This window comes from Heterodontus francisci, chromosome 36 (assembly GCF_036365525.1).
Source record: "Heterodontus francisci isolate sHetFra1 chromosome 36, sHetFra1.hap1, whole genome shotgun sequence".
Classification (NCBI taxonomy): Eukaryota; Metazoa; Chordata; class Chondrichthyes; order Heterodontiformes; family Heterodontidae; genus Heterodontus; species Heterodontus francisci.
Window position 1 is genome coordinate 52,693,547 of NC_090406.1, and position 21,286 is coordinate 52,714,832.

The window sequence follows — 21,286 nt, forward strand, 5'->3', positions numbered from 1 at the left end:
ACGGCAGCTGTAAAACCAGATACAAAAACTAAAGTGAGTGTAAAGGTTAAGAATAAGATACCCGAAAGCTATAATGAATTCTTGTCAAATGGAGAAGTAACTCCATCTCCTTTGAGAGAGGCAGGAAAAACCTATTATACTTAGGGATTCAGGAGCAACCCAAACACTCTTGCTGGGGAAAGGTACAACGTTTCCACCGGAGAGCGCCTTGAACGCTAAAGTTTTAGCTAATGGAATTGGCCGGGAGTATATACCCGTACCTTTATATAAAGTGCACCTAGAGTGTGACCTGATATTTGGGATGGTAACTGTAGGAGTTGTCCATAGTTTGCCAGTAGAGGGAATTGACCTACTCCGAGGAAATAATTTGACCCGATCAAAAGTATCAGTTTCTCCTATAATTACAAAGAAACCAAGTGATTAAAGAAACAGAACAATTACAGGAACAAGTCCCAGGAATATTTCCTGCGTGTGTCGTAACCCGAGCAATGGCTAAACAGGTTCCATTGTCGGAGGTAAAATTGGCACCACAAACAGATAGCCGAGTATCTGAAACTTTATTTGGGGATTTAGATAATCCAAATGAGATGTTTAACAGATCTTCTATAATTGCAGCACAGCAAGCTGATCCAGAGTTATACAGAATAGCACAGTCGGCTGTGACAGAAACTGAGGCGAAAGGAGTTCCAGAGGCTATTATATTGAAGACGGGGTTTTGAGGAGGAAATGGAGACCACCTCATAGATTTGCAGACAAAAACTGGACAGTTGTTAAACAGATAGTGGTACCACTTAAATATCACCAGGAATTATTAAGGTTAGCAAATGACATTCCTTTGGCAGGACATAGGGAGATTCAGAAGACTAAATCATGCATAAGTCAATATTACTACTGGCCAGGCTTTACAAAGGATGTGAGGCAATTTTGTAGGATATGTCATACATGCCAAATGGTAGGAAAACCGCAACCTACCATAAAACCAACACCACTAATTCCCATACCAGTGATCAAGGAACCATTTAGTAGGGTATTGGTAGACTATGTAGGAACCTTGCCAAAAACAAAAGCGGAACATCAATACATACTTACTATCATGGATATGGCTACCTGATTGCCAGAGGCCATTCCTTGGACGACAATTACTGCTAAAGTAGTAGAAAAGTTAACCCAATTCTTTACAAGATATTGATTACCACTTGAAGTTCAATCGGATCAAGGTTCTAATTTCATGTCCAAGATATTTCAAGAAGTCATGGGCAATTTGGGTATCAAACAGTTGAAATCTTCAGCATATCACCCACAGACACAGGGAGCTTTAGAGAGGTACCACCAAACCCTCAAAACAATGAATAGAGCATACTGTCACGAATATCTGCATGACTGGGATAAAGGGCTAGATTTTCTTTTATTTACCACCACAGATTCATTGAATCTGTCTACAGGTTTTAGTCCTTATGAATTGGTTTACGGGCATGAAATAAGAGGTCCTCTAAAACTCAAACACAGATTCTTAGAACAAAGGAATGAATCTTCAATACTAGACTATGTATGAGTGTTCCGGGAAAGGCTCACAAAAGCTTGCGGTGTGGCTCAGGAACATCTTAAAGCATCCCAAGCTAATATGAAAAAATGGGCAGACAAGAATGCAAAGACCCGCAATTCTCAACCAGGGGATGAAGTATTAGTATTGTTACTGTTACAAGGTGAGCCATTAGAAGCACAGTCCAGTAGCCCACATAAAGTGGTCAAAAGAGTGGGTAAAGCAGATTACTTGATTGACACCCCTGATCGCCGGAAGAATCGGTTGTGTCACATCAATATGTTAAAGCAATATTATATCTCAGGGAGGATAAGCCAGTACAGGTATGTCAGCTAATGGGGACTGTTGAGAAGGAAAAGGACAGTGAGGATGAGGTAGAAGGAAGCCTCGACAATTCTCAGATTGAACCTCCAACTATCCGGTTAGTGAACACAGAATGGCTTGGAAAATTGGACAACATTCTTTTGTACTTAGATGCAAAAAATGTGAAGACCTAATCAGGCTTTTCACAACATTTAAAAAAAAAAGTCTGCAGGGATAAGCCAGGATGTACAACCTTAGTCACACATGATGTGGTCTATTCCTATAATACAACATCCTTACCGCTTAAGTCCAGACAAACAGGCCCAAGTAAACGCAGAAATCCAATACATGCTGGAAAACAACTTAATTGAACCAAGTCAAAGCAGCTGAAGTTCATCAACAGTCTTAGTGCCTCAACCTGACTGGTCAACCCAACTCTGCATCGACTACAGAAAAGTCAATGCAGTAACGAAGGCAGAATCCTACCAGATTCCTCGCTTAGAAGACTGTATTGACAGAGTGGGTAGTGCTAGGTTTCTTACAAAGGTCAACTTGTGGAAGGAATACTGTCAAATTCCTTTGACACCCCAAGATAAGGAGGAACCAATTTTTGTTACAGTGGATGGGGTTTTTCAGTATCAAGTGATACCACACAGGTTAGTGGAAAGTGAACCCAGAAGTAGCCAGTGTCCCTAACTGTGCAGTTCACTTGGAAGGAAAACATGAAACAACTAGGAGACTATGTTTTGGAAGGTGGTAATGGGCTGAATGGGACAACCTTTGCAAAAATTAAAACAGAAATACCGGAATATTCAGCTGGAGTTTGTTACAGCCTTATCATTTGCAGATTGTACATATTTCGGGGAAAAGCCATGTTATCCCCAATGCTTTGTCACGAATTTAACCTTGTTAAATTATATGAATAACGATGGTACAAAGAAAAATTATGTTAATTATCAGTAGAGTAAATGGGGGCATGAATGTGAAAATATGTTGTGTGGTATTTTTTTCAGTTTTTGTTTTGCATTGCAATGAAATGCATTCAAAAATGGCGTTGCATTTCGCCAAGGGCAGAGGTGTCAAGGGAGTGATTTTTTTCCCCTCTGTTTTTAAACAGTAAGGGGGGGGTCTATGTGCCTTTAAGACTAAGAGAAGTTTTTATATCCTCTGGGAACAGTGTGTGCAAGCTGCAAACCTGTTCCTAGGTAACAGCAGGAGAGATGAGGTCATGTGCCATATCGTATCAACTTGACTGTGTGTAAGAACTGGCTAGAACCGGTTTGATCTGGCGACTAGTGAAGTGTGCTCTCCCTGAAGGAAGGATTTGTCTCTCAACAGAAAATCTACATAAGGCGAAACACAGTTTGTACGCCAAAGAGGAAAAAACTCCTGGAAAGGAATCTTTGCATTGTTGGAGGTAGCAAATTCCTTTTTCCTTCCAGTCTCTAACAAGTCTCTGCCTCAGGAGTGACTTTCTGTTGCCTTTTGTGTCTCTGGTTGTTCTGAAAACTCAGTAAAGTTTCTACTGTTAGACTGCTAATTCAAAATCCAAATAGACCTGTTGCTATACTCCTTATTGAAAGATCTGTGTGGCGCCTGCTGCAAGAAGTGTCTTGAATGCCTATCCATTACAGACTATTCAACAAATTCGCCTAGAGACTTGGAGTGGAATCTGACTATTTGACTCTGGGACACCTCACTGAATCAGGTAAGCATTCCACCAGGACTTACAACCCAGTTATTTTATTATTCCTAAGAAACAGCTCTAATTTAAAACAGTATTTTAAAACCAGTTAACGTTATAGATTTATCTCGATATTGTTTAAGATTTAGTTTATTAATAAATAGTTAATTATTTGTTCTTTAAAGATGCCTGGTTTGGTGTGTTTTATTCTGGGGGTTAATAAAGTGTTTAATTTGGGTAATTTCCGGTAGGTGGGAAATTTTAATAACACACTGTGACCGGTGGAGTAGTGGGACTGAATTGACTGTGCATTACTCCCTCCTCGGTCATAACAACCCCTGCAGTCTTTTCATTTGTTTTATAATGGTTAGAGATTCTTACCTTAACATTATCCATCAGCCAAACCAATGCACCAAGAATCTGTGGCCAAGTGTGTGGAGCTCCGACTGTGTACATCGAGCTTTTTGACAATGGAAAGGGATACCTTAAATCAACAAAGAAAACAGACCCCGTGAACAGAGATATCCTCATTTTTTTGACACTCTCTTGCACACACCATGTAATATCGTTGTCAAATATTAACTAGAATGAGTATGTGAAACATTAGATCACTGAACTGCATCACTGTTGGTGGTCATATGTTTTGCAAAAAAAAATCAATTCTTATTAAATCCTAAAATTCTTCGTGTCTACTGTCTCCCAATAGCCAATACGCTTTTTAGATAATATTGTAAAAATCAAGAACAATTTAATTGGTTCACTCAAAATTAATAGAAATTTACTGAAAGAGAAAGCAAGCAAGGCGGCACAGTGGCGCAGTGGTTAGCACCGCAGCCTCACAGTTTCAGGGACCCGGGTTCGATTCTGGGTACTGCCTGTGTGGAGTTTGCAAGTTCTCCTGTGACTGCGTGGGTTTTCGCCAGGTGCTCCGGTTTCTTCCCACAGCCAAAAGACTTGCAGGTCGATAGGCCATTGTAAATTGGCCCTAGTGTAGGTAGGTGGTAGGGAATATGGGATTACTGTAGGATTAGTATAAATGGGTGGTTGTCGGTTGGCACAGACTCGGTGGGCCAAAGGGCCTGTTTCAGTGCTGTATCTCTAAACAAAATAAAATAAAATAAATAAAAACTTGCATTAGCACAGCTTCAAGATGTCTCCAAGCACTTCATAACCAATTACTGCCACCCCCCCGGACAACCAACTATAGCTACAAGGAATAGGAGTAGGCCATTTAGCATTGAGCCTGTTCCGCCATTCAATTAGATTATTATTAATCCGCAACACAACTCCATCGACCCATCTTGGTTCCATATACCTTTGTACACTTGCCCAACAAAAATGAATCCAGTTTCAAAATTTTCAATTAACCAAGTGTTTGGGAGACAGGGTTTCAGATTCCCACCATCCTTTGTGTGAAATCTTTCCTGACATCACCCTGAATGACCTAACTAATCAGCCTTGATTCCAGAGACCCTGGAACTATCGAGACTTTCCACAAAATAATGTGAAAGTGCTTAACAGATACTTATGTGAATGAACAGCAGCAGGAGGCTGGTTTGGTGCGAGCTGGGATGTTCATGGGATATGGATATTGCCCTAATGGCCTATTTCAGTGCAAAGTCATGCCATTCGGCCTGAAAAATGCCCCAGCCACAGTACAAAGATTAATGAACCAGGAGGCAGCTGATTGAAACAACTGTGTTCTTTACCTCTATGACCTGCTAGTTTTCAGAAACACTTGGGAAGACCATTTAAATCATTTAAGGCAATTCTTTAAGGGTCTACAGAAGGCACACCGAGTAGCCAATTTGGCAAAAGGTGAATTCACCAAGGCCAAAGTAACCTATTTGGGCCACATTGTAGGCCAAGGTCGAGTGTTGCAATGGGCAGCAAAAGTGCAAGCCCTGGTAGATTTCCCCATTCAAAACACCAAGATGGAAAGCATGTGTTTCCTGGGAATATGTGGGTTTCACTGTAAATTTGTTCCCAACTTCAGGACCTCAGCTGCTTCCTTAACAGACCTGCTCAAGAAAAGTGCAAAAGTGGCATGGTCAGAGCAGTGCCAGCTAGCATTTGAAAAGTTGAAGGCAATCTTAAATGACTGTATTGGCAGCCCCAAATTTTAATTAACCTTTTAAGATGGCTATCGACACCAGTGATGTTGGAATAGGCGCAGTTTTATCACTTTTGGCACTTCATCAAATGCGTTTTAGAATTCCACGTACACTACATCAACCGCAATACCCTCATCAGCCCTCTGTCACCTCATCAAAAAAACTCAAGCAAGTTGGTTAAACATGATTTGACGTTAACTATTCCATGCTAGGTTTCCTTAATTAATCCACACTTGTCCAAGTGACTGCCAGGAGACTTCAGCAACCCAGCAAGGACAGGAACTGTGGGTCGGGTATAGACTTCAAGAGGACATAGGGAGGCTGGTGGAATGCGCAGACACGTCGCAGCTCAAATTTAATGGAAACAAATGTGAAGTGATTTATTTTGGTAAGAATGAGGAGAGACAATATTAACTGAAGGTACAATTCTAAAACTGGTGCAGGAACAGAGACTTGGGGGTCTATGTGCACTGTTATGGACAGGTGGGAGTATTATTTCTAAAAGCTTTCCAACGAGGTTAAACTGACTGGCCTGTAGTTGCTGGGTTTATCCTTACGTCCTTTTCCGAACAAAGGTGTAATATTTGCAATTCTCCAGTCCTCTGGCACCACCCTGTTGTATCCAAGGAGGTTTGGAAGATTATGGCCAATACCTTAATTCCTCCTTTACCTCCCTCAGTATCCTCAAATGCATCCCATCGAGTCCTGGTGATTCATCAGCATTAAGTACAGCCAGCCTTTCCAATACCTCCTCTTCATCCATTTCAAGCCCATGGGTATTTCAATTACCTCCTCCTTCACTATGACTTTGGCAGCATCTTTTTTCTTGGTAAACAGATGCAAAGTACACAATTAGTACTGCAGCTGTGCCCTCTGCCTCCATGCGTGGATCCCTTTTTTGGACCTTAATTGGCCCCATCCCACCTCTTGCTACCCTTTTAATACTTATGTGCCTATAGAAAATCTTTTGGATTCCCTTGTTATCGGCCAGTCTCTTCGCCTCTCAGTTACTTTGTCACTTCCGCTCGGAACTTTTTATACTGAGCCAGGTTCCCACTCGTATTACCAACCTGACATCAGCTTTTTCAGCTTACACTCTTTCTCTCTTCATTCACAGTGCTCTGGTTTTGGTTGCCCCATCTTTCCCCCTCGTGGGAATGTATCTTGACTGTACCTGAACCATCGCCTCTTTAAAAGACAGTCCATTGTTCTGCTCCAGTTTGTCTGCCAATCTTTGATTCCAATTTATCTGGGACAGATCTGTTCTCATCCCACTGAAATTGGCCCTCCTCCAATTAAGTATTTTTATTCTGGATTCAATGTTCCCCAACTGACACTTGATCCACTTGACACACCTCTTTCCCCAAAACTAGATTCAGCAATGCCTCCTTCCTCATTGGCTAGAAACACACTGAACTGAACATTCTTCTGAATATACTTCCCCCTCTCTACACTTTACACTATTACTATCCCAGTCTATATCAGGCTAATTAAAGCCCCCCATTATTAATACTCTGTAGTTCTTGTATATCTCTGCAATTTCCCTGCAAAATTGCTCCTCTACTGCTTTCCCTCAATTCAATAGCCTAACGAATACACCCAGTATTTAGCCAACGATGGTACAGGTTAGCTAAGTGTTCCCATACCGTTTGATTATTGACTAATTGAAGCTCATTATCAAATCTAAGATGGTCTGTTCTCTAGTTGGTGCAAGACCCAGAAGTTCCAGAACACTTCAGAATAGACAAGAAATTTGTGCCTTTGGGACTCTAGCTGTTCCTCCACTCTGATAATTAAGTCTCCCACTATAACTGTTCCTGCAAAAAGTATCCCTGATCTCCATGTATTCCACTACTTTATCACTGCTATCTGAAGGCCTATAAACAATGCCCACCAAACTCTAGCATCCTTTTCGGTTCTTCAATTCTAACACCAGTTCTACTGCCTGCTCACCCTTACTGATAATCCCCTCTCATGCTCCAAGTGTCCTTTGTAAATATTGCTACTCCCTCCTCTTTAACCCGTCCTTTTTAAAGACCTTGTTGTAAGAAAAGATCTCTAACGAAGTAATGCAAACGGAATTGATCTAAACCGTCTTCTCAAAAAGCCTGTGCTTTCCCCTCAATTCTGATAACATTAGAGAAGGATGAATTTCAGGACAAAGGCTTTGTACTGCAAAGATAGGCATATATAAATAAATAAGCTAGGTGAAGAAATAGTGAACTTAAAGTAGTATTTAGGTTGAATCATATAGCTTTTAAAACACAGGCTTTTCATCAAAGCAGGAGGCAGTGTAAGGGCAAGAGACTGCTGCAACATATAAGGCAATATGTTGCTTTGAGTGCATGCATCAAAGGGTGCTTACAACAAAGCTTTGGTCCACGGTAAAGCAATGATAGAAAGTAACAGCATGGTTTGAAAAGCCCTTGGGCCTAATCAGTTTGAACAACTGGGTAGCTATAAATCAAATGGGGTTACATCCAACAGAAAGGCATCAATAAAGGAAAGTCTGCGTTTGCTGACAATGCAACCACTAGGTGGTGCAGTACTTGCACATGCACAAATGCAGCCTCATGCACTGAAACGTCACTGACTGTGACGTTCCAGGCAGCTGCCAGGACTAAAGATGGCACTGCTCAATTTATCACAAAAAAATTCAACGCAATCGCTGCGTTACCACTCCATCCCCAATATCCTGCTTCTCTTCCCCGGCACAGCCTCCCGCGTCCGTCTGTCTGCCGTTCGCCATTGGCCTCGCTGCTGCCTTTCCTCAGCCACACACTCCCCGTTTCAAACCCCCCCCACCCCACCTGTTGTCCACACGCTCCCCCTCGCCGCTTCATACCCATCAGCGGCTCGCTCCGCTCTCTACTTTAAACCCCAACCCCGTCGTCCACCACTCCCGCTTCAAACCCTCCCACTCCTTGTCGGCCACTTGCTCCAGGCCTTGCCACTTCATCCTTCATCACCCACCCCCACCCCCCCCACCACCAAACCGCTTCTGCTCCCCACGGGGGAAGCGGGGAGAGAAAGAGAGAGAGTGGCAAGGTAGGGATAGGCAGAGGAGGGGAAAGAGATTACAAGTGAGGGACTGCGGGAGGAGGGAAGTGGGAGGGAGCAAGGGTGGGAAGGGGGGAATGAAGCAGTGAGGCCTGGAGCGAATGGCCAATGACTGGGGTGGGGGGTGTTGTTTGAAGCGATGAGCGAAGCAAGCAGCTGATGGGGATGAAGCGTCGAGAGGAAGCGAGTGGACGATGGGGGTGGGGGTGGTTGAAGCGGGAAGCGTATGGCTGAGGGAAGGCAGCAACGAGGCCGGGAGCGAGTGGCGAGCAGATAGGTGCGGGATAATCCTTGCAAGAACATAGGTTTCGCATGCACAGCACCTTTCTGACAGCAAGAAACCCTTCTGCGCATGTGCGCACTCTGATGACCACCGGGTGCATTGTCAGGATTCACTTTGTAAAGCAATGATGTAAAGCGATGTCATGCTTTTACTTTGTTTCAAAAGAAAGCCGAATGAACAAGCTTGGAGAAGCCATCTCCATGGATCCTCATTAATATACACACGTGAATTTTGGACGCAGAGCTAATGGGCATTATTCTGTACGGCTGGTTAAGATTAACGTTGTCGATAATAAATGAAGTGAATCAAACATATTTCTGTCTCTAACTTTAGGAATCTGTTTAATGGGTAAAGGATTTATCCAACTTTTATAATATGGAATATTTATCTCAGATCATGCCTAGCTTGTAACCATGCTGTCTACAAATGCCCACATACTGCAGTCCCAAGACAGTGCCTGTTATTTAGACAGATGTGGCAGCCAATTTGTGCACTGCAAGATTCCACAACAGCAAGTGAGATGAATCGCCAGTTCGAATGATCTTTGGTAGTCCTGGCTGAGGGAGGATCATTGGTCAGAACACCAGGGGAGCACCTTACTCTTCCTTGAAAAGTGCCTTAGGGCATCTTCAATGTTAGCCTGAGCCATTGCAACAGTCAGTGATTTAACATTTCATGCGAAGAACACCGCCGACACTTCAAGGCAGTACTGAGGGAATGCTGCATTATCAGCCCAGACCACATGTTCATGTACTCAAGTGGGACTTATTCAACATCGTGTGACTCAGAAGTGAGAATGCTATCAACAGAGCCAAGCTGACATACACTATAGCCGCAAACGTAACCTCCAGTCTTACCCAAGAGATCTAAAGATTCTGGGGATCTCGTCCTCAAACTTTGAATCAGGCATCTGATAAGATGGATCGAGTAACTTATACACAAAGGAGAAGATCTTCATAAATTCCTTGGTACTGGGCGATTGCAGAGTCTTTGCCGATATAGATTGTGGATAACCAAACTCCCCGAGGAACTTAAAACAAATAAAGTAAAAAAAAAAAAATGTAAACAACAAAATCATAAACAAAATTCTACTTTAAGTACTTTCATGAGAATTTCAGGAATCAGACACCTTCCTTTCAAGGCCCGCCAAAAACACACAATTGTGCTGGAGTGAATGGACCAGAGGAATCTGATGATACATGCACAAGTTTCCTCATCCTTGTGAGAAAGCACTTTAGCTTTTAATGGGTCCTTCACCTCAGTGATAGTCAATTAAGAGAAATTACAGACACCAACCCATATTCTACCAATTCATGGCAGAAAGCATTTGAGAACCAGGATGCTGTAATTCCACACTGCTCAATGGCAATCGTTACTGGGTATTCATCGTCACTTGACAGATTACATTCAACTTTTTACCCACTGAAAGGATAGTTTTTGATAGAGATTATTTCCATCATTATGCAAATCATTGCATCTCCAAGATTATTACTCCCTTCCAATTATATTAAATTTTAAAAATGACTAATTTATTTTAGATGTCACTGGCATTACAGCAGCTGTAGGTATCTTAGGAGTTCAAAATTAAATGTACTGTTTCAATTGAGAGGCTAAGCCACAAGATAATTTTTAGAAAAAATATCTTTTATTGAAAAAAGAGCTAACATATTAGTAAAGAAATCAGAGAATAAGGAAATGATACAATTGTGGAGAGTTCTTTGAAAACTTCATTATTCCATTGAATGAAAACCGAAAAAAGGACAGGAAAAAGTCATCTGATTCAACAAGCCTGCTGTCAGGTTTTGATATTTTTTGACCATTTTGCTGTAGCATTGATTTAAGAATGGGTCTGTGCTTTAAAAAAGTGAAATTGCACAAGTTTAAAAAGCCATAGTGCAGAATTGAGTCAGAGCTCGAGATGTTAATGAGCCCAGCACTGTAGAGATCTGTGCAATGTCTGGGAATCCTAAGCAATTAGTTATCTCACCTCAGATGAACAAGAAAAATTTCCATTCATTGTGCTGAGGACAATTCTATTAATTTGGTCACAACTGGAGATGTCTTAGGAGAATACGTAAGGAAGAGTTACTGATCTGTTTGTCCGACAAGCTTGCTGACAAATCTTTGCACTCAGTAGGTATCAATTCACCACCCCTCTGCTTCTTGGGATCAGGATCAACAAAAAAATGAAAAACTCATGTTCAGGAGAGAGTGGAATTTGAACAAAGGACCAATAGTCCTGGGCCTGGAACAGGAAACTAAAATGAAGGTGGTCAGTTTTTGCAGTTGACAGCTGTTTAGAAAGGCATTGCCAAAAACAAAAACCAGACAAGCCACGGAGGGGCACCTGATTTATTTATTTTTCTAATTTTGAGAGGGGTTGAGCAAATCGAATCAAATAGAAGTTGCTATGCAGTCATGACCCACCTGTAAACAAGGCAAATTGAAAATTTGTACCAGTCCTTGCCCCACTAAGTGTTTCTTGGTCCACCGTTGGCAGAGCACATGCAAAATACAGGTTTACCAGTTTGGATTACCAGGTCCTGTTATTCCACCCAGTTAGGCTTTTGTATCATTAGATATTGGGCAGTGTGAGCCAAGTCACTCAGACCATTTACGGGAATGAGCAGCACCACTGTACAAGAGAGATTATCCAAGACTGGTTTAAAACTTATAACACCTGCCCATGAGCACACTCCCCTAATCACACAAACATTTGAAATTACTTGGGCTAACAGTGAAAAATACCTCACAAAGCTGCCGAATACACTGCTGCACAAAAGCCTTATCGTGAAGTGGTCGAGGATCTTTTATCTTTTCTGTGCCTCCACATAGATTTGTAGAAAATGTTCCAATGCTACTTGTCCTATGATAAAAATACTGAAGTTTAGGATAAACATCTATAAAGGCAACTGCTCAATATCAAACAGGAGGAAAAAAAGCAGTATTTCACAAAGGCAAAACAATGATACATTTTAGCATACAAGATGCTATCAAACTTCTAATGCAATATGCAATACAGTATTTAGAAAACAGCACCATCCATAGAAACACCAGAAAAAAAAAATATCAACTGCAACTCAAGCCCAATATAGAGAATAGTAAGTCCGGCAATAACACACATTTTTAAACTTTACAGTATTATTTTGGTCTCTTTCTGAATTCTCCAAGTCATTGACCCACTCATCTAACCTAAAGCCTATGTGCTAATTTTAAATACATTGGGTACCAATAAATCCTTCCGCAGCTTGTTTCTACATGCTGCGCAAAGCTCTATTTCTGTGGGGTGGGAAAAGGAGGGCAGAAGGTATATGAAAAACATATCTACTTTTGAAACACTTATTTAAATTACATTTTAAGTCAAATAAAGATTTCCAATACTTGGCAATGGGGACAGATCAACCCATAAACGTATATCCAGATGTTTGAATAGGGCACCAAAGAACGTCTCTTCTGCTATAGGATCCTGGTCAGAAACCTGCTTTCTCCTAGGCTGAAGGTCACTTCTCCATTTGCTCCTGAATTTCATGGTGGCCTCTAGCTTCGTAGAGTCAGTCATTTATGGCACAGAAGGTGGTCATCATTCGGTTCATCAAGTCCATATCAGCTGTCCACGGCAGAGTCCTGCCACCTTCAAAGATCGATGCATATGCACCCCCACCCCCCCAGGTCCCTCTGTTCCCGCATACTTTTTAGAACGGTGCTATTAAGTATATACTGCCTCTCCCTATTCCTTCTACCAAAATGCATCACTTCACACTTGTCAGTATTAAATTCCATCTGCCACATCTCTGACCATTCTGTTAAACTATGTCATATTGCAGGTGATTCATATCATCCTCTCTGTTTGCTACACCTCCCAAGTTTGGTGTCATTGGCAAATTTTGCGATTCTACTCTGCATTCCAAGATCCACGTCATTTATATATCACAAAAAAAAGCAGTGATCCCAGCACTGACCCTTGGGGAACACCACTGTCTACCATCCTCCAGTCTGAAAAGCAACCATTTACAATGACTCGTTTTTTTTTCTTAAGCCAATTTTTTTTTACCCAATTGGACACTGACCAATGAGCTTCAATTTTATAAACCAGCCATTTACAGGGTACCTTATCAAATGCTTTCTTAAAATCCATATAAAATCCACCACGTTCCCTTCATCAATCTTCTAATTGAATTTTTTGATGAAGTAACAGATTAGTCAAGCATGATCTGCCTTTTACAAATCCATGCTGGCTATCCTTAATCAGCACGAAATAAAGCCTGGCTACCCGAACCGAACCAGACTACGTTAGATTCCTTCTCATCCCCTTCGTCACCACTTTCTAGTAAGACTGTATTCTGCTGAACTATCTCTATGCCAATTCCTGGTCTGCTTTTGCGTTTCCTGCTCCCCAGCTGTAAGTTTTTCACTATGCGGAGCTAACTTTGACCAGTTCCTGCCAATCCTAACCTACTTGGAATTCTGTTCCAAATGACCTGTACTTTGCTGCTTTCCACTTGCTTCCCATGGCTGCTTATTTTACTTTGCTAACAGCCTTGATTGCACTGGGTGGGACCAGCTCAAGCTCCTAATGCTGCTCCCGATCTTTTGTGCTCCTCACATGGGCAGCACAGTGATTAGCACCACAGCCTCACAGCTCCAGCGACCTGGGTTCAGTTCTGGGTACTGCCTGTGCGGAGTTTGCAAGTTCTCCCTGTGACCGCGTAGGTTTCCGCCGGGTGCTCCGGTTTCCTCCCACAGACAAAGACTTGCAGGTTGATAGGTAAATTGGCCATAGTAAATTGGCCCTAGTGTAGGTAGGTGGTAGGAGAATGGTGGGGATGTGGTAGGGAATATGGGATTAATGTAGGATTAGTATAAGTGGGTGGTTGTTGGTCGGCACAGACTCGGCGGGCCGAAGGGCCTGTTTCAGTGCTGTATCTCTCTATGACTCTACATGAGAAAAGCAAAGGTGCAGAGCGTAACCACAAGTCTCAACACACAGCAAGGAAGGAGGTGATCCTTTTTCCCTTTTAACACTTGCAGTTTGTATAAGCAGTATGTACTTAAAACTAGGTTCGCTTACGCTCAGGGAAGGAGTAGTGATGAAAAATATAATGAACTGGGGGAATTATGAAACAAAAGTCAAATATTTGCACTGAGCTACAAGAAAATGGACACATTTATGCTACAGACAAGATGGAGGAGAGCTCAGGTGACCCCCCCCCCCCACCCCCAACCCTCGCACTGCCAGTAAACAAGCCTGCCTGCAAAGACCAAACTCATTTACTGCGTCTGAATTGGCTTTGGGAAAAACACATTGAAATAGAAAGAAACCCATTTCATGTTCATGACTCCTACTTATAGGAATGGGACTAAATGGTTCCGTAGACAGACTGACTCTACAGCGCAAACCAAGATGAAAAGTTGTGAAGTAGCACCACTGCAACAGAATGGTCCCCAAGCAGATGCCAACAGACAGCAATGGTTTCCATATCCTGGATCATTGTGTGGTCACACAGGAGAGAAGAGCCTGTCACCTGACATACTCAAATGTCATGGATTTTTTTTAACCTTAAAAAGTAGCTCTCTGGAGAAAGAGATGAGATCAACTGAAGACCAAAGAAAGTCAGTTTCAGCCAGAGGCTGAGAGATATGGTTCAGCTAAGCAGAAGAACCCTGCTGAGTAACAATTTGAACCACTGCAGCAGAGAAATTGCGAGGTTAGATTGAGACTCTTCATCCGTGAAAGTAAACCAGATTCACACCACCAACTTTGGGCTGACTTTAACCACAGAAGACTACAACACTTTAACAACTCCAAGACAAGGAGCATTCAGGCCTGCAATACAGTTATAAAATTTCCTCCCGAAAGAAACTTTGAAGGCTTTTTAAGCAACAAACCCTTGGACAGCAATTTGGACTTTAATTGTGTCCTCCCCTTTTCTCTATCTATTCTTGTGGCTGCATGTGTGTGGGAATGCGTGTGTAGGTGAGGTTGTAATTATTCCAGGCATTGTTTCAAATTCTCTTTTAAAAACCTATGAGAAAACCCATCATTTGTCTCTTTATTTAACCCTAACACACCATTTTTAACAAAATACTATCTGTGGTCAGTTGGGAGGTGAAAAGTGGAAGCCACCCACAATACTCTCCACTTGTCCATAATAGTGCCCATAACTAATACTTTATTAAATTAATAATTTGAATGAGTTAAATTAGTTTTTAAAAACTAATAACAAACCAAGTGAATTAATTACATAAAACTTTATCTAACCTTGTTTTATATATTTAAGTAGAGAATTTAGAGCAGGTGGTGTGCCACATCTACAGCATGTGGGACTGTGGAGTGCAGTATAATCAAAGGCAAACACATTTCGAAGTGTCTGCAACTCCAACTTTGACTCAGTTGAACTGGATTCAGAGGTTTAGATATTCTGTTGCTTCGGGGGGGAGGGGGAAGGGGGGGGGGGGGAGGGGGTTGGGGGAAGAGTTACCTGAACATTGTCACTCAGGAGACCTTATGTTGGGTAGAGGTTTAGACTTGGTTAGTGGTTAGACAGGAGGATGAGATGGTGACTCAGGCAGGAAGGGGTCCACAGATGCCGTGCTGGAGGAGACTCAGCCTTTACCATTGTCCAATAGGTACAAGGTACTTGCTACCAGTGTGAATGACAACAAAGACTGCAGGGAGGATAGGCAAATTGACAATGACACCTTGGTACAGGGGGCCACTCAAGTTGTGGGGGGGGGGGGGGGGGGAAAGAGAAGGAATGTGGTAGTGATGGGGGATGATACTGTTCTCTGCAACCATAACTGAAGGCAGTGTTGCATGCCCCGTACCGAGGCTGGAGTAGGACTTGGGAGGAGGAGGATGAGGATCCAGTTATTGCAGTTCACAGAGGAATCAACCACATAGGTAGAACTAGAAATGAGGGAGCTCGAGGAGTAGGGTACAACTTAAAAAGCTGAACTCAAAGGTTAGAATGTCACACTAGCCCAAAACTAAAAGAAAGACTTGCATTCATATAGAATCATAGAAATTTACAGCAAGGAAGGAGGCCATTCGTGTCCACGCCAACCGACAAGGAGCCACCCAGCCTAATCCCAATTTCTAGCTCTTGGCCCGTAATCTTGTAGGTTAGAGGTGATCTCACTGAAAAATACAAGATTCTGAAGCAGCTTGACAGAGCGGATACTGGGAGGTTGTTTCCCCTGGTTGGAGAATCTAGAACATGAAGCACAGTCTCAGGATAAAGAGTCGATCATTTAGGATGGAGATGGAGAAATTTCTTCACTCTGAAGCTTGTGAATCTTTGGAATTCTCTACCCCGGAGGGTTGCGGATGCTCCATCGTTGAGTACATTCAAGAGTGGGATAGATACATTTTTGATCTCTCGGAATCAAGAGATACGGAGAGCATGCAGGAAAGTGGAGACGAGGAAGATGATCAGCCACGATCATATTGAATGCCGGAGCAGGCTCGCAGGGCCGTATGGTATACTATTAATGTTCTCTTCCCAGCTTGGTGTTTGCCATGTGTGAAACTATAAAATGCTCCAAGACATCTTACTGCACAGAAGAATCCCTATAGAAAAGTTTATGGAGGGAAACATGGGAGGCCAGCCAGAAGTGTTTTGGAAAATCAGGTCTAGAGATAGCAACGCCATGTATGAGGGTTTCAGCAAATGAGCTAAGCCGGGGCGGAGGTGGAAATAGGCAGGCTTAGCAATGGAACGGATATTTGGTTCAAAGCTCATCTTGGGGTCAAGTATGATAAAGTTGCTAACAGTCTGGTTTGGTCTCAGTTGCCAGGGAGAGGGATGGAGTTGGTAGCTAGTGAGCAGAGTTTGTGGCGATCACTGAAGAGAATATTGGGCATGATTGTAACCTCACTTAAAACCCATTCACTTGCACAGAACTAAAATTGGTCCCAATGGCTTTGGTCTTCCCAATATTTAACTGGAGGAAATTTCTGCTCATCCAATACTGGATGTCAGATTAGCAGTCTGACAATTTAGAGACAGTTGAGAGAGGTGATGGCGAGGTAGAGCTGGTTATTGCCAGGACACACGTGGAAACTGACATGTTTTCAGATATGTCATGGAGGGGCAGCATGTAGATGAGAAATAGGAGGGAGTGAAGGAGAGATCCTTGGGCAACTCCAGATAACTGTGCAAGAGTGGGAAGAGAATTCATTACAGGTGATTCTCTGGCTTTCATTAAATAAATAAGAATGGAGTCAGGTGAGTGCAGTCCCACTCAGCTGAATGATGGCAGAAAGGCACTGGAGAAGAATGGTGCCATGTCAAAGGCTGCAGCCAGGCTGAGAAGGACGCAGAGGGATACTTTACCTTTGTCGCAGTCACAATGGCATAATGTGTGACTTTGGTAAGAGCTGTTTCGGTGCTGCGGCAGGGGCGGAAACCTGATTGGAGAGATTCAAACATAGAAAGATGGGCATGAATTTGGGAGGCAACACATTCAAGGACTTGAGAGGAAAGAGAGGTTGGAGATGGGGCAGAGGTTTGCAAAGATGGAGGGGGCAAGGGTTGCTTTTTTTTTTTTGAGGAGCGGCAGTAATCCAGCAGATTTGAAGAAGAGTGGTGCAAAACCTGAGCAGAAAGACTCAATAACAATGTCAACTAACATGGGAGCAAGGTGGTCAGCAGTTGAGTGGAAATGAGGTTGAAATCGCAGTATGTGGGTTTCATGCACAAGATGAGCTCAAGGAAGGCATGAGTGCAAATCAGAGAGAAAGTAGGAAAGCTACAAGTTCAGGGCTCGGACAGGGGAGACCATTAGAGCAAAACTGACCTAGTGGACTAGGGGGAAGAGAGGGAAGCGACAGAGGCAACTAATCGGATGGTCTTGATCTTAATGACAAAGAAGTCGACGAGCTCTTGCATTTTTGTTGGAGGAGAGAATGGAGGAAATAGGGGAGGCGCAGATAAGAAGATAGTTTGCAGTCAAGAAGAAAAGCCAGTAGTTGCCTTTGCATTCCAGGATGATCCTGGAATAGTGAGTGAGCAGTTTTCACAGATGAGAGTAGGACCCAACAGTGCATTAAGTTGTCCAGCAAGACCTGACTGTGAATGGTTAAACTAGTTTTCCTCCATATAAGAACTAAGGAAAAGGAGCAAAGGTAGACCATATGGCCCCTCAAGCCTGCTCCGCATTAAATACGATCATGGCTGATTTTCTGGCTCAACTCCACTTTCCTGCTTGCTCCCCATATTCCTTCATTCCCTGAGACACCAAAAATTTGTCTACCTCAGCTTTAAATACATTCAATAATGGAACATCCACAGCCCTCTGAGGTACAGAATTCCAAAGATTCACAGCTCTTTGAGTAAAGAAATTTTTCATCTCAATCCTAAATGATCAGCCCCTTATCGAGAGACTGTGCTCCTGTGTTCTAGATTCCTCAACCAGAATAAACAATCTCAGTGTCTACCCCATCAAGTCCCTTCAGAGGCTTGTATGTTTCAATGAGATCACCTCTTGTTCTTCTAAACTCCAGAGTGCCTGTAGATGGGGTTGACCTGCTCCCAGGTAATGATCTGGCAGGGGTGAAGGTGGTAGCTTCCCCAATAGTGATTGAGAAACTGCAGGAGGTCAGAGAGTCAGGGCAGTGGCAGGAGATGGCCCACTGCACATGTAGTGAATCGAGTCATGATCAAACCCCTTTAGGCAACACATAACTATCTCAGATCCACCTCAAGGGGGGTAGTTTAAAGCAGCACTGCTACAAATGAAACAATTTTTAGGATTTCTGAATGAATGAGAGAAATGCATGTGTGTTTTCCTGTACTTTCTCTTCTCTATTTTTATAATGAAATGCTCTCCTAATATCGCATTTCATTCCACTGGATGTGGAGATGTGACGAAAAACATCTGCCAAAATGAGACATTAATTTTGAACTGTTACTGGACTTGAAATAACTTGTTTAAAAGACAACAGTGGCTGAGAACATGGCTACACATTTGCATTCTAAAAGACAGTTGCCTGAAGAAAACAATGGGAGTACTCCCTGATTTAATTAGCCAGATGGATTTTGTAACAAGAGACATTGAATGCGTAAGAGCCAGAATTCCACACCCCCCCCACCCCCCACCCCCCAAGAGCGTCGGCTAAGCTTGGAAGGAATCCACAAAATCTCGTCGGAGACATTATTCCAAATAAGGAGCTAGTCACATGACTAACCTGCTGGGCAACCTGTGGTTATTTGAATTGTGCTCACAGGACAGTTTGGAAAGAGACTACAATTTGAAGACAACAGAGAAGGAAGGTCTCTCCCTCTCTCTCGTGCAGAGTTCCAGGGACCCACGGAAGTAACTTAAGCCTCAAGACAGAAGACCATCAAAACAAGTTTGAAAGTGTGCACTGGGCCCCAGCGAGAACTGCAAGACTTAACAGCAATCAAAGACTTTACATCAAACCCAATACCAGTAACTGAACTCCAGCTATTGCTTTAAACCTTTTCTCCTTTGATTCTTTCTCCTCCTCTGTCTCTATTTGCATGTGTGTATCACGTATGCATGCTAGCGTGATCGCGCTGCATATTTCTAGTAATTTTAACTGAATTAAAGGTTAATAAACTTACACCTTTCTTGTTTAAATCTGAGAAAACCTGTCTGGTTGATTTATTTGCCATTACAATTAGAGTGCAGTGAGCAAGGACTCACTGAGAGGGAAGCTAAAACATGCTGCTTTAAAAATTAAACCCTGTTACAGCCAAACCAGGAAAAGACCGAGAGGGAATCCCTAGACCCCTTTCTCATCTGGTCGTAACAACAGCCCCTTTGCATCCTCCTCACCGCCTACATTCTCATCTAACTTTGTATCAGCAAATTTAGATACATTACTGTCTCTTCACCTAAATCATTAATATGAATAGTAAATAGCTGAGGCCCCAGCACTGTTCTTTGCGGCACTCCACTAAGCACAGCCTACTCACCTGAAATGCCCCATTTATCCCCATTCTCTGCTTCCTGTCCATTAATCAATCCTCATTCATTACCCCTAACTCCATGAGTCCTTATCTTGTGTAATAACCTTTTGCGTGGCACCTTATCGAAATCCAATCCTTTTGGAAATCCAATGTATATTACATCTACAGGTTCCCCTTTATCTACCTACTATTTACACTCTCAAAAAGCTATTAAATTTGTCAAATACTGCTTCCCTTTTGTAAAACCATGTTGGCTTTATCTGATCACACTATGATTTTTAAGTGCATGAAGACTTCCTTAATAGGTTAGGCTTCAGGGAGCAGAAGTGAAGGCCATACCAGAGGGAATGACCAGGGTGAAAGGGTAATGATTTTAATGGGGACAAGGACATCGAAGGTAGAGGTGAGGGTGCAGTTGGCAGTGGTAGTTGCAGAAATGCCATGGTGAACAAAGGGCCTAAGGCTGGACAGTTGGGATTATGAAAGGGCAGCTGTTAAGTGAATTGGAGGAGATCTTCTCCGGGGCAGACAATTTTTGAGGGTGTAACTCACAGGGTAGATCGGAGGAACCAGTGGACAGAGTATATTTGGATTTTCAGAAGGCATTCAATAATGTGCCACAAAAGAGGCTGTTACACGAGACTGGGGCAATATATTTGCAAGGATTGAAGATTGGCTAACAGACCAAAAACAGAGAGTAGGAGCAAAGAGGCCAGTTTTGGGATGACTGGGTATAAGTAGTGAAGAGGTGCAAAGATCAGTGCTTGGGCCTCAGCCATTTATAATCTACATCAATAACTTAGATGAGGGGACCAAGTGTAATTATCAAAGTTGACTGATGATACAAAGCTAGTTGGGAAATTAAGCTGTGAGGAGGACACAAAGAGGCTGCAAAGGATATGGATCATTTAAGTGATTATGTTCCATCTGCCGCCACCTTGTTCAATGTGTGAAATTACCCATTTTGGAAGGAAGAATGGAAAAACAGATTTTTTTTTTTTAAATCACGAGACTAGCAAATGTTGGTGTTCAGAGGAATTTGGAGGTCCTTGTGCACAAATCACAAAGTTAATATGTAGATTCACTCAGGCGCTCGTAACATATGTGAGCCTTTATTACAAGAGGGCTGGAGCACCAAGACTAAGAAAGTCTTTCCAGGGCTTTGATGAGACGACACCATGAATACTGTGTACAGTTTCTGTCTCCTTACCCAAGAAAGGATACACTTGCCTTGGAGGGAGTACAATGAAGATTCTCTATATTGATTCCTGGAATGAGAGGCTGTCCTATGAGGAGTAAAATGGGTGTATATTCTCTTGAGTTTAGAAGAATGAGAGGTGATCTCATTGAAATGTATAAGATTCT

At 42.6% G+C, this 21,286-nt stretch overlaps 1 protein-coding gene across 3 annotated transcripts in view; it reads right to left on the bottom strand.

Annotated features, from left to right (window-relative positions):
* ndc80 (NDC80 kinetochore complex component) overlaps positions 1-21,286 on the bottom strand; it is a 148,580-nt gene that overhangs the window by 75,408 nt on the left and 51,886 nt on the right. For all 3 annotated transcript variants that reach the window (XM_068016703.1, XM_068016704.1, XM_068016705.1), the window contains exons 4-6: positions 11,733-11,850; positions 9,842-10,014; positions 3,909-4,011 (exon numbers count right to left, since the gene is read on the bottom strand). In XM_068016703.1, the coding sequence (XP_067872804.1) occupies positions 3,909-4,011; positions 9,842-10,014; positions 11,733-11,850 (394 nt within the window). The remainder of the gene's footprint in view (positions 1-3,908; positions 4,012-9,841; positions 10,015-11,732; positions 11,851-21,286) is intronic.